The sequence below is a fragment of the Quercus suber genome, unplaced genomic scaffold (assembly GCF_002906115.3).
Source record: "Quercus suber isolate HL8 unplaced genomic scaffold, Cork oak 2.0 scaffold_144, whole genome shotgun sequence".
NCBI lineage: Eukaryota > Viridiplantae > Streptophyta > Magnoliopsida > Fagales > Fagaceae > Quercus > Quercus suber.
This window is the reverse complement of record NW_027069605.1, coordinates 530,296-544,822: the sequence shown is the minus strand read 5'-3', so window position 1 is coordinate 544,822 and position 14,527 is coordinate 530,296. Positions and strand designations below refer to the sequence as shown.

General features: G+C 36.5%; 1 protein-coding gene across 1 annotated transcript; it reads left to right on the top strand.

Moving 5' to 3' along the window:
• The first annotated feature begins 4,116 nt into the window (after nt 1–4,116).
• On the top strand, nt 4,117–7,954 carry LOC112017755 (4-hydroxy-tetrahydrodipicolinate synthase, chloroplastic). Its single transcript, XM_065776889.1, has 3 exons — nt 4,117–4,543; nt 6,043–6,123; nt 6,934–7,954. The coding sequence occupies exons 1-3, from the start codon at nt 4,458–4,460 to the stop codon at nt 7,859–7,861; spliced, it is 1,095 nt and encodes a 364-aa protein (XP_065632961.1). The 5' UTR covers nt 4,117–4,457; the 3' UTR covers nt 7,862–7,954.
• Nucleotides 7,955–14,527: the final 6,573 nt, after the last annotated feature.

Below are 14,527 nucleotides of genomic sequence, written 5' to 3'. Positions count from 1 at the left end.
ATGTATCAACTTTGAAAAATCATCCATGTTCTTCAGCAGCAACACAATTGGGAGGCAAAAAGAACTCATAAAAAATATGTTGGGGGTAAAGGAGGTGGAAAGATTTGAGACCTACTTAGGATTGCCCACGCTTTTGGGGCGATCAAAATACCAAGCTTTCTCTTTTTTGAAGGATAGAGTTTGGAAAAAGTTGCAAGGTTGGAAAGGGAAAATGCTCTTAAAAGCGGGCAAAGAAGTACTAATTAAAGCTGTTGCCCAATCCATCCCTACATACACAATGGGTGTATTCCTAATTCCTGCAAAGCTTTGTGATGAACTAAATGCCTTGTGTGCTAGATTTTGATGGGGTCAAACGGGAGATGAAAGGAAGATTCACTAGAAAAATTAGGGGGCATTATGTCAGCCTAAAAGTGAAAGTGGAGTAAGCTTCCGTGATTTGCAAGATTTCAATTTAGCTATGCTTGCCAAGCAAGGGTGGAGATTGATTCAACAAAAAGATTCATTGCTATACAAGTGTTTTAAGGCACGATACTTCCCACGGTTTAATTTTTTGGATGCCTCGGATGTCCCTAACAGCTCCTATGTGTGGAAGAGCTTAATGGCAGCACAACCTATTTTGAAAAAGGGGTGTTGTTGGAGGGTGGGTGATGGGTCTGAAATTAGGGTCACTTTGGATAAGTGGATACTGAATCAAGTCACAAACTGTGTACTGTACCCACCAGTGGAGGAGGAGTGGGAGTGGCGTGTCTCGGACCTCGTTGATAGCAAGACAAACTCTTGGGACCGTAAGGAGCTTATGTCTAAATTCTAGAGATCAAATGCAGAGGCTATTCTTCAAATTCCCTTAAGCCGTAGACAAGTCCCTGATGTGATTTTCTGGCTTCATACAAAGAGTGGTGAATATTCGGTGAAATCCAGTTATCACACTACGAGATTAATTTCTAAACTGGAAGCTGACAAGGGAGAGAGCTCTGGGGGGGGTGATTGGAGGCTCGGTTTGAGTGAAGTTGTGAAAGCTTAAGATCCCAAACAAAATAAAAGTGTTTGGATAGAGAGCTTGCCTTAACATTCTTCCTACACGAGAGAACCTGGCTCGAAGAAGGATTATTGAGGATGCCAAGTGTGGGGTCTGTTTTTTTACCACAGAAACAGGGTACCATGCACTGTGGGAATGCAAATTGGCCCAGGACATATGGTCTGGTTGCACGAGTTGCTTGCAAAGGGTACAGTTGGCCATGTTGATATGCTTTAACTAGTTGAAGAATTGCATGGCAGATTGTCCAATGAGGAGCTTGAACTGTTCTAGGTTCAAAGTTGGTTAATTTGGAACCAAGGAAACTCCATTTTGCATGGGGGTGCTATCCAAGACTTGGGTAGACTGAACCAAAGGGCTAAGGACTATCTGGAGGAATTTCGGGTGGCTCAGGTACAGCTGGGTATCATTGTGAACACGGTCTCTGTGCAGTCATAGAGACCTCCATCGGGCTTGCTCTACAAGTTGAACTTCGATGCTGCAATTTTCTCTAGTTTGAACTCCACAGGCTTTGGGGTGGTTATCTGTAACAATATGGGGGAGGTTATGGCAGCTATGTTTGTGAAAGGACTGGCTATTATTGACAGTGAAGAGGCAGAGGTGCTCACGTGTTGGAGAGCTCTGGAGTTTGTAGTTGATGTTAGCTTCACGAAGTTGGAGGTAGAGGGTGATAACGTCACGGTTATGAAGACTCTGGCTTCCTTGCATTCCACCAAGTCCAGACTGGGCAATGTTTATAGGGATGTTTGGGTGCTAGCATCAGGTTGCAGGCGTTTGTCATTCAGTTGTGTCAATCATAGTCCCAACAATGTTGCACACTCTTTAGCTAGTACGCTAGTTTGACTGCTGAGGATATTTGTTGGTTAGAGGAGTCTCCACCTCCAGCTGTTAAGGCATTGTATTTGGACTTTGTTTCTTTCAATAATTAATAATATGATTGGCTCGGATTAAAAAATAAAATAAAAAATTTCCTACTAAACACTTTATTATTATTATTATTTTTTCGGTCCACTTAAACACTGAAACCTATTGTTTGGAATTCCTTACCAAACAAGCCCTGAAAATCATGTTTGTTTGCATTGAGAAAAAAAGCGCATTCATGAAATTTTACCAAACACCTAAATTAAGCTAAACCAAATGGAAACGTGCTAAACGTACCAAACACCTAAATTTAGCTAAACACCTAAATACACGTTTAGAGACTGAAAACGTACTTTTTTTAATTTCAAAAAGCTGAACCAAACAGAGACAAAGTTTAATAAAACTGCACTATCATAGTCCTCTAATGTGAATGCTCTTAAATGAGACTAGGCATCAAGGATGCCTAACAATTCATGTGTGGAGTAAATACAACATTATCATCAAGTTGAATTTAATTCATTTGAAACAGACAAATATTATTTAAGTTTTGTCAGTTAATACAAATATTAAAAATAGGGTCATGCTAACGAGTACCCTTAGGGCATTGGTTAACAATCCATTTTAGGAAAGTTTTGACAACACTTTTATGGGAAATGAAAAAAGCTGTCAAAATATTAATTGTTTTTTTTTTTTCACATGAAAACTTTCTTTAAATGAATTATTAACCAATATCCTAAAGGCATTCATTAGCATTTCCCTTAAAAATATACAATAATTAGGTATTTGGATTTGATTGAAACTAGATTTAGTGGGCATGTTCGGTTCATATCTAAGTTCTACTCCTAGTCATTTATAAAAAAAAAGGGCAAATTACAACTTACCCATTTGTGGTTTGCCCGAAATTTAAGCTACCCACCTGTGGTCCTTTCCGTTAGTACTTCGTAACCCACCTCCCAACTTGCCGTCAAACTAACATCTTATATGCCAAAATCAAAACACAAAAAGATCAAACACCCTCTCTCCTCAAAAACACTCTCACGCTTGCTTACACACTAAAACCAAGGTTGAAGGAGACCATTGAAGATATAAGTCCCTGTTTATTGCCTCTGTTGCTAATCCTTTTATTTATTATTTTTGGCTTAGAGCATTTCTCATGTAATTATTTATTATTTAAGTCTCTGTTTATTGCTAGGCACATGTGTATCTATCTCTTTAAAATTTTGGTGGCACTCTCAATGTTAGAGGTAACTTAAACTGAAGTCGAGCTTGATACCTAAATAATTTAAAATGTCAGATGATGGTTAGACGGGTTCACAATGCATAGCTATGTTGAAAATGATGATCCCAGAAACATAAGCCAACATATATTATGCTAAAGAAATTAAAGATTAAAACACCTTAGTTTTGACTTGAGATTCAAACAAAACAAACAAATCATGCACCTTTAATATCAAAACACCTTAGCATTAACAGCTTAGCATCAACATGCTTCAATCAGAAAATCAATTTGGGATTTCTCAAAGCATCCATGTAACTGTTTTGGAATCCCCTTCTATCATTGCTCCTTGCAAATTATGCCCAAACATTAAATTTACAAAGCCCCTTGGACGACTATGCTAGCTAGTCCCTTTGGATACCAACCAATGCTTAAAAAATAATTTTCCAAATATGTACAAAGATTATCATAGACTAGATTTTAGCGCTAAGAGATGTGTTCAACCAGACCCACAACGGACGAATCCCCCTCTGAAATACCCAGATGATTCTGCCAAACCCACAAAATTGAGAGGTTTTGAGCTTGCCTTCTTCAATGGTCTCCTTCTTCCTCGGTTTTGAGTGGGTGAAAATGTGTGAGAGTGTATTCGAGGAGAGAGAATGTTTGATCTGTTTTGTATTCTGATTTTGGCATATAAGATGTTGGGGAGGTGGGTTACAGAGTACTACCGGAAAGAGCCAAGGGTGGGTAAAGTGTAAAAAATCAAATCACGAGTAAGGAAGTTGAATTTCAAGTAAACCAAAGATGGCTAAGTTGTAATTTCCTTTAAAAAAAAAAAAAAAAAAAGTTCTACTCCTAGACTCTGACTACTACTATCATATTCCAACTATTGGTGATAAATTACATTTCCAAATACGTGTAAACATCTTAATCAATACACGTCTGCTAAAAGTGACACGCATCAGCAGATTCAGCACAAAAGCCATCCAATTGTTGACTTCACAGTCTCCCCACACAGCCCCGCCTCAAATTAAAAAAAGGAGCTCTCTTTATTGTGAAAAAAACCCAGCCGCCTCTAAACTGAAAGCCACCGCTCATTGTTGTTTCTCCACAGCCACTATCAGCCCTCCTCCTCCTCCTCCGGCGACGGCGAAGCCAGGGTCCACCGCGCTAACCTCTTTTAACTCTCTCAACCAATCTCTCTTTGTCACCATTATTTTCTTCACCACTACCACTCCCACTTCTCCACAATTTTGTTTTTGCTTCTTCTAATCTCATTTGAAATCTATTTCCCTCCTTTCTATTCGGGTCGAATCCGGGTTTTGATTAAATCTCACTTGCAAAGAAATGGCTGCTTTGAAGAGCGATAGCTTGTCTCTGAGAGGCCCTGCTCTCCAGTTTGCGCGTCCCAGCTGTCCCGATAATTATAAGAGGTTAATCTTGTTCTTATTATTATTATTATTTTATCAATTGCTCTGTCACTTTCTTACTTAGTTATTTAATTTATTAATAGTAAGTAATAACTCCATCATTATACATTTTTTTTTAAATCTGATCTGTGATCCGTTTTTGTTGTCGTGGTGTTTGTTTCTCGTCAATTTAAAAAGAAACAGAAATATGAAATTATATATATATATTTTGTCGTGGTGTTTGTTTCTCGTCAATTTAAAAAGAAACAGAAATATGAAATTATATATATATATATATATATATATCAGCTATTAGGACGAAATTAGAATGTAGTATTTGTTCGTATCCTTAAAGCGCGTAGACAAACACACACACATTTTTGTGTTATGTTCGAGTTTCACAAACCTGTTTTCTGCATCCACATCTAATTGGATTTTTTTTTGAGACTATGGAATGTTGTGTCTAGGTTGTTGGTTGCGAAGCTAAAGTGGAACTCTCGATTTTAGTAGAAAACACTCACAAACTGACTTGACAATGAATGTAAACTAACGTCCTTAGGTTAAATCCCCCTTCTCTCGTTGTAACTATCAAATTATAAAATAAGATAAAAAAACCTTTGTAGAATCAATCTTGTATTATATTAATCTGTTTATTGTTTTAATTAAGTTGAGTCAATGAAGATTTTTGTGGTGATGATATCTGACAAAATGAGGTTGTTGAGTAAAAGTATTGTGACATGAAGACATGCTAATAGCTTCCTCTTTGTTACTTAATTTTGGTTGATTGCCCTTTCCGCTCATCAAAGCCGAGCAATTGGTAGTGTGCATATAATGTGTTTTTGGCAGATTTTTGAATTTTAAATTTGACAGAAATCCTAACAGTAGAGGGCAAAGTGGTTATTAACAATAACTCAGGGGAAAATTTCTCCTTTTGAAGTTTAGGATGGACATTATATCAATTTTGAAAGGCATAGTATAGGTTCCTTTGCCATTGTTAATGCTTACTTCGGCTATTTTTTGTTAGTCCAGGATGAAGGAGAAATCTTGTGCCAAGCAACTGGAAAACAATTTTGGTTAAAAACTAGAAAGTATTTGTTTGATAGACAAACTTTTAGATGCTTAAAATTTTCATTTGAATTTAGAACATTTCTTTATTGACTTGCTTCAAGCCTTCAACTGCCTTTTTTTTTTAGGGGGGGGTGGGGGTGGGGGAGGAGCTAGAATAACCACTGTGTTAAACTTTTGTTTTGAGAATCAAATGAATTACAATTTCTGCTCAGCCGCATAGTCTTGTGTACATTTGATTTATTTTTGCAATTAATTTCTCTGGTTTGTTACTTTTTTACTTAGTCTTTTAGACATATAATTGATCTTTATAGATTGATTTATATTTGTATGGAGGGCTGTTGTTTTGCTGAACTCTAAAGCTAACAAGTGCTGGCATGAAACTTGAGAAAGGGGCCAAGTATTCTTGCCAAAAACTCTGTTTTGCTAATTTCATTTTCTCTGTTGCTATGAGGTAGGAATGCAAGGTGGAGGTCTCCGCAAGCAGCCGTAATACCTAATTTCCATCTTCCAATGCGCAGTTTGGAAGTTAAAAATAGGTAAATTATCAAATGACATTTTCCATATAGATGCATTTTTCATATCAAATATCTGGACTGTTTTGCCATCTGTAGTGCCTTGTATTTATTGTTTTCAATGTCCGGGTGTGTGAATGTGTATTGTACTTATAATTTGTCAGAAAGCAACTCTACTTTAATTAGGTTTTGAAAGAAAAGCTTATATATTCAATATTGCTTTCATACCATCAGCATTTATGTCCCTAGACTGAAGATATGTACACTCTTGTAATTTGAGAGGCTGATGTTGGTGCATTCTCTGTATACCCTCTGTATACATGGAAGTTTTTTGCTTAAATAAAAATTGTTGCAATATATATATATATATATTTATGCTCTCCTCCTGAATTGTTCAAATGGAGATTCTAAGTTCAAATAACTGAGGCACCACATGAACAGTATCTAAATCTATGCCCAAATATCCATTGCTGGCTGGTGAGTGTGAGTGACGGAGTCATTTGTCTGGTATTGTGAATTGATCAAGTAAAATAAAATTTATTGGTTGTCTTACTGACTGCTGGTAGTGTACTGGTCAGTCTGTACAAATTACATAATGTTGTGCATTTGTGCTGGTGTAAGTGTGGTTGTGTTTTAACAAATCTAACATTGTCAGTAAATAAAATGATGGAACCTTTTATTTTGTTTTTAAAGAAATAGTAGTACTGTAGCGGTTGTCCTTAGATATCCACTCCCCCACCCCCCCCTTTTTTTTTTTTTTTTTTTTTTTTTTTTTTTTTTTGTAGTCAGAATTGGTGCCTTAGATTGCTAATGATGCTCTTATTATGTTTTCAGGACATCGACAGATGATATAAAGGCTCTTAGATTGATAACAGCCATCAAAACTCCATACCTACCTGATGGTAGATTCGATCTTGAAGCGTACGATGACCTGGTGAACATGCAGATTGTCAATGGTGCTGAAGGTATTATTGTTGGTGGCACAACTGGTGAAGGCCAATTGATGAGCTGGGATGAACATATAATGCTTATTGGCCACACAGTAAACTGTTTTGGTGGATCAATTAAGGTTATTGGAAACACTGGAAGCAATTCCACAAGGGAAGCAATTCATGCTACCGAACAGGGTTTTGCTGTTGGAATGCATGGTGCCCTTCACATTAATCCCTACTATGGCAAAACCTCCAAGGAGGGAATGGTTTCTCACTTCGAAAGTGTTCTATCCATGGGTCCCAGCATCATATACAATGTGCCGTCGCGGACTGGCCAAGATATTCCCCCACATGTGATTCACACTATAGCCCAGAGTGCTTACTTGGCTGGTGTTAAGGAGTGTGTTGGAAATGATCGAGTCAAACAGTATACAGATAATGGTATAGCAGTGTGGAGTGGGAATGATGATGAGTGCCATGATTCTAGATGGAGCTATGGAGCGACTGGGGTGATATCTGTTGCTAGCAACCTGGTTCCCGGATTAATGAGGGAACTTATGTTTGGAGGAAAGAACCCTTCACTGAATGCAAAGCTCATGCCTCTGATTGAGTGGCTTTTTGAAGAGCCAAATCCCATTGGCTTAAACACGGCTCTTGCTCAACTTGGAGTTGTGAGGCCAGTTTTCAGGCTCCCATATGTTCCTCTTCCTCTGGCAAAGAGGGTAGAGTTTGTTGATTTGGTGAAGGAAATTGGCCGGGAGAATTTTGTAGGAGAAAAAGATGTTCAGGTTCTCGATGATGATGACTTTATCTTAATTGGTCGGTATTAGTTTGTTTTCCTAGCTCTGGATATTTGGTTTGGGTTTTGGCTTTCTTACCCATTATAAATTCATAAAAAAATTTCTTTAGATTTTCTTTTTCAAGTTTGAACTTATTAAGGCAACAAATCTGTAGTATCTTATCGTAGGTATCAGTATAATTTGTGTATATATAATAAATAAATAAATAAATAAATAATTAATAATAAAAAGGTATCAATATTGTGGGGTCATGGGCCCAGATCATACAACCGGATTTTGGGCTTAAGGCCCAAGCCGAGGATAAGGGGCAGTCCGAGGATAGGTAAGTATAGCCAAGGAAACTCGTGTTAGTGGATAAGGAAGACAATATTGAACATAATGTCCTAGGAGTTTTTGCCGAGGATGAATTTGTCCTCGGCTAGCCAAGGCCGAGGTCTGTAAAGGATGCTTGCCATCTAGAGGTGCGATCCATGAAGCTCTGAAAATATGGATAAGCGTTGCAGGAACAAAAGACAGAAGAATCCCAAAATATCTTGGGAAAAGCTGCTGTCACCGCATTGAATGCACCCCAGCTAACTCCCTGGCCACATTAATGAGGAAGTGAGCTCCGCACAGTATTATTGCAGCCTTGCAACCACCCCAGAAGACTGCTAGAGGGGGCTGATGGAACAAGTATCAGGATAAACCATCAATTGTCCATGTGTTGGGTAAATGTGAAGGAATAGATGTAGTATAAATAAGGGTAGAGACTTAGAGAAATGGGGGCTGGAAATATAGAGAAGAGTCGCTGTAGCAATCTAAATTGCACTTGTACTATGTATTAGTCAATTTATATGGAGTCCTACCTCCTCGGACAGTGAGTTCGTCTCTTTGGACAATGAATTCGTTCAGCTCTATGTCCCTAGTTCTTTCTTAATCATCTCCTACGTCCATACTAGCTGTTGTCCAATTCATTAGTACCTAGTTCTTTAACCCATTCTCTACAAATTCATTGTACTGGGCTCACTGATCTAAGATCCCATGCACCTTGGGTTTGGGCTGCAAAACGTGTCCCTACAAATATAATTTCTATGGAACGTGTCCACTGATTTCCTTTTTGCAGGTGAGTCTTTGTTGATTTGGTAGGCCCAAATGTTTTCAATTTGAGTTTTTTTGCTGCTTCTCATGATTATAGTTCGGATTATCATAGATTTTGCTAAAACGCTGGAGCTTAGTCATTGAGTTAATTGCACTTGCTAGGTTAGATTAAAGGGACATTTGATTTAAGTTATTGTGTCCGAATTCTAAACATAAGTTCTTCCTCAAGATGGCTGAATGTAACTTGGATGCAACTATTTTTTGCCTTAATTAAAAAAATAAAAGTGCCTTGGATAGATGGATGTGAGTGTGAGTTGCTTCAGATGATAAAGTGCATAGGATATAGTATTGAATTTCCATTTTAGTATATTCCTATCATTGGATTCCTCTCCTGTTTCAAAAAATACCTTAAAGAAGAGAATTACCTACAGGGGTGTCTGGCTTATAGGTAGGCTAAATGGGCCTGCAATTATGAAAGAGAAACTGTAGCTTGGGTGTTGAAAACCTGACAAGGTTCTGGATTTGTTTTATTTGTGTATGATACTCACACACACACACACACTCACACACACACACACACACACACACACACTATCCATTACCGTTTGAGAGTTCTGTATTCTGTCAAGAGTATTGTGGTTACCGTTCGGTTCTCAAATACAAAAGAAACTTAAATTCGAATCTCTCTCCGTAGTAAGTCTAGGATGACTCAATCAATACAATCTTATTTGGTATTGTAGCATTTAGGCTTCATATGTTTTCTTAGCGCACTCTAATTAGACACATATTCCTGTGATGTAAATCAATGTTTTCCTTTTTCCTGTTACTTCTTGCTTCATGCTCCCCATAATATTTTATGGCTGAATTTCCTCATCCACTTGCCATTGCGTTTCCTAATATTGCTTCCCAAGTTAAGGGTTGTTAGGGCTTTGAGATTTTTGGGCTATTGTTGACTCTGAGAAAGTAGCAGTAGGAATGGTAAGTTTAGAATTTCCAGCAATGATGACAAAAACTGCATATTCATGTGCCTGTACTTCTAAACTAATGAAAAACAGGTGCTAATGTTTTTCTTATGTAAAATTTATTATTAAAATAATCGTTGAGCCAATGCCAATTTGTCAGTTAATTTCATCATTCTCTGGTATTTCAAACTCTTAGGTTCTTGGAGGTTTACCCCACTCACAAATAGATACACATGCTCTTTATAGTTTATATCCTATGTGTTTTAACTTATTTTGGTTCTGGGACTTATGTTACCCCATCCTCCCAACAAAAAAAACTCTCTTGACTCTCTTTCTCTAAAAACTCAAAAACACAGGTTTATATATAAAATTACATGCATAGTTGTTGCGTTTTACATTAAATTCCATGTAATACTCATAGAAGGACTCATAGTTGTACTATGATACATTATAATCCATGCATGTATTACTCATAAAAAGGCTAATAACCCATTTTTCCTTAGTTATTCCCCACCCTAGCTAATTATTCAGAGAACTTAAGTTAACTCCAGAGTCCAGACAACCAAAAAAAAAAGTAAAGAAAAGGAAAATAAAACAGAGGAGAGAGAAGACATTGAGATGAGACTACCCCAAAAGATCAAAGAACAGAGGCCCCTATTCCTGCCTATTCTTCTAATTAGTTTCTGCAAAAAGCAGTATATATTCATATTAGTGATTGTTGTTGCTGTTTCTGTTGTTGAGAGAGCTTTGTTTGGAGCTGAAATAACAGGGCCTGATTCTCTTGGTGAAGCAGCAAAGCTTTCTGTCTCAGCTTCTCGTTCTCTTCTATGATGCTTCGGTTTACCATGAACAATTTCAAGTTCTTCATTTCCATCTTCACTACTCTCACCCTTTTATTCTTCTTTGCTTCTTCTTTCAAAACTCTTCTTCTCCTGTTAGTTTACACAACTTTGTTGTCAGAGAGAGAGAGAGAGAGACAGATAGACAGAAAAGAGAGAGAGAGAGAGAGTTTACAAGTAAAGAACCTGTTAAGCCGGCGAACTCTAAGGTTGTGTCTCTTTGACAGCCTTGGATGTCGAAAACTAGAAGACAAGGGTTTACATGGGATAGACGAAGTGTTAGTGACCATCTTGTTTTTTTCTCTGAAACTTCGTTTCTTGACTTGAGAAAGAGGTACTTCGATTCTACAATAAAAAGAGAGGGAGAGAGTGAAAGCTATAAGAGAGAAAAAAGTGGTTTGTAAGAGAAGGGCTTCTTGGACTTTAAATAGGAGAGTCGTTCTTAGTAAGAGTCATACAGCTCAGATATTGTGTTTTTATGGGCACATGGAGAGAGAGAGAGAGGCTTTTCATAGCAATGATGGCACAAAGACTCATGATTACAAAGGCCATCAATAGGTGTAGAATGCAGAGGAAGAAGAAGGTGAAGAAATAGGTTTCCCATTCTTTGGCCTTTTCGATTACTTTAACTTAATTTCATATATAGTCCAACTATTTAACTTGGGGGCTATTGGTTAGGGCACACAGAATAAGGACCATATACCCCTTCCCAAGTTGAACTGTTGGGGTTACTTTTTTTGAATTATAGAAATTTCCCCTTCAGTTTCAAGACCGTTTAGTCCTTATTGACAGCGTGGGGGTCTGCCTCAAAATGGAAGATACATGGTATTTTAGTCTATGTAATCATTACAGTGGAAAAAACATATGACACAATTTTCAATCTAAACACCTGCATTTACTCCAGGGTAGTAAAATAAAAAATAAATTTTTTTACTTTTAACACTAACAGTATACACGTTTTACACGCCTTATGTTGTTTTTTTTATTTGAACAAACATGCACAGGAAAGAGAAAGAGATTCTAATATAAAGGTACACCACAACTCCACTCAATATTTATAATAACTTTTAAGGGAGTGTGGGTACACATATTGTGTTTGAAATGCGAACATTTTTAAAAATATAGATAATAGTATTCACATTTTATACATGGTGTGTGAACCCTATTAATTTGAAGAAATCATTCAATAAAAATAATTTTTTTTTTTGAAGAAATCATTATCCAATATAAAATGAGTCATCATGTGATTACTTGCAGTTTCACTGTTGTTTTGTGAAATCAGGGCAAAAAATGTGTCATAGTGGAGAAAAAGGTTTAGGGTGCCTAGTGCCTATACATGCTTATCATGAATTTGTTTTTGTCTCTTAAGGCATAGAGTTATGTAGGTACCATCACTCAATTGCTATTTGGCCATGGTATAGTCTTATCGCAAGGACACGAGTCTCCTCACCAAATTTTACTACTTTTATATACATACATACATATACATACATACATATATATATATATATATATTTTATAATTTTACTACTTTTATATACATACATACATATACATACATACATATATATATATATATATATTTTAAATTGGCCCTCTAAAAATCTATTTAGAAAATTAGAACTGGATTTTTATATATTGAGGAATCCATGTGATTACTACTGATTAGCCCTGATTTTTTGTTTTGTTTTACTTAATAAAGTTTGTAGCCGGATCTCAAAAAAATAATAAAGTTTGTGGCTAAGACCTAATTGAACCCATTCTACTTTTTAGCACCTTATATGTATATAGGTCACAGGAAGGTTATTCAAAGGGAATATTGATATGGATATAATTACATAGCTCAACTTGCAATAATCTAGTCAACAGTGAACTAATCAAGTCCATAAAATTATGCCTTCCTATGATTCAGGAATACTTGATCTTTGACTTAAGCTTCAAGGAAAAGTTTAATACTACACACTTCCATACACATTTTGCTAATCTGTAACAATTGTTCTACATGCCAAACGGTAAGTTACAGAAATAAAATCATGTGCTGATCACAATTTTTTACGTAGAACAATTTTGAAAAAGTGTGTGGGCACTAAACTTATTGGCTTAAGAGTGCTGGTGGTTAACATCACATGACGACCAAAATTCTAAAGGAACATTTTAACAAAGTCCCTTGAGAAAGGGCTGAAAGAAAACAGTGGCCGACCAGGTTAGCATCAAGACCAAAGAATTAGGCTAAAAAGCCTCCTTAGAGAAAGGGATAGTTGGTCCAGGAGATTGGCCAACCAAGTAAGTGGCTAAAGGGAACACAAAATTGATTAAAGTTCCAAGAAAGAAGACTAATCAAACTTTAGTATGGATCCAGGCCAACTCAGAGTACCATGAGCAAATTAGAGAATCAGTAAGAACTTAACCAATTTATTTTAAGCATCAAACAAGTAAGTCCCTAAGCATCAAACAATTTTGTACCTACGAAACATGAGATTCCCTTTATTGTACACACCTGACTCGGGAATGTGGGGGCAACTAAGAATTAAGATAGATATAATTACATTCTCAACTTGCAATAATCCAATGAGCAATGAGCTAGCCACACTCCATAAATTTTGCTTCGATAGTTACAAGCCATTACTTGCCATCTACCATGACATCAAGATTCAAGGAAATGGCTCTCCATCAATAACCTCTTGAAATGTTCTTAAAAGGAGGCAATCGATAAACAAGGCATGCATAAGAAATCTCCTAAAAAAGTATTGCTCTAATATTTTGGCAAAGAAAAGCTATATCTCTGACTCAAGTTTTGGAATGCCAGTGGCTGCAGACATCACACCGGTGTTCTAAATTCAACCCTTCTTTTTGTAAGATCTAAAGGCAAGTTGTGCATGCAACCAATTGCATCAACAAATACATATGATTATTTTTTCTATGCAAATTGAGAGAGGGTGGTTGGAACCCAAATATTGAACACCATAAAGGCTGCTAGTATATCTTCTTGAACGCCAAAATGTAAATATTTGGTATTAGTAAATGTTGTCCTATTGGTTGGGTTTAATTCCAAATGGATAGGTAAGTGTTGCCCATCAAAATTTAAGACCTGAAACACATTTAATGCTTCGCTGTAAACATTTTCAGCAAAACCTTTTTAGGTACCTTCTTTTTATTTATTTATTTATTTATTTTTTGAGAATCACCTTTTAGGTACTTAGGGTAAAATAAAATTTTTTAAACACAAACTACCAAAATTTATGTCTCCCAACTACCATGGCAGCGGTCTTACCTACCGAATTGGCCGTCCAATAACAAAAAAAACATTTTAAGTTTGACCATATTTTACAATAAAATAAACATGATAAAATACATAAATTTATAGCGAAACAATTTTTTTCTGCTTATAGCAATATAGCAATACTTGGGTATGAGTACTTAATTTACGGGTAATTGATTGTGGAATGTGGAATAGATTTGGTTTTATCGGTTTGGGTCAATTTTCTCATCTACATAAAGACTATGACATATAATCACTTGAGAATTTACACAGCATAAGGTCAAAAAGTTATGATTTGTTTCATTATTATATCATCGGTGAAAGTGAAGACTAATTCTTAACCGTTGTTTACGAGAAAGGTTGTGTTTGAAAGGCAGAAACCGCGTCCCCAACTTCTTGGTTTTACATAAGAAATTTTCGTGCTATTTCCTCCGAGTTCAAACAATATAAGTCCAAAAGTTTGATCTTCGACCGTAATCATTTGCATTAGTTAGGAAAGATTAGTAAACCATAATTTTCTATTGTTCTTCTGGCTAGATTTCCATGCAAAATAGAATAT

Excerpts from the sequence above, each read along its gene's own strand:
- LOC112017755 (XM_065776889.1), top strand. The coding sequence starts at position 4,458 with ATGGCTGCTTTGAAGAGCGATAGCTTGTCTCTGAGAGGCCCTGCTCTC. Across the intron at positions 4,544-6,042 it reads TGTCCCGATAATTATAAGAG|GAATGCAAGGTGGAGGTCTC; the intron begins GTTAATCTTGTT and ends GCTATGAGGTAG. Across the intron at positions 6,124-6,933 it reads AGTTTGGAAGTTAAAAATAG|GACATCGACAGATGATATAA; the intron begins GTAAATTATCAA and ends TTATGTTTTCAG.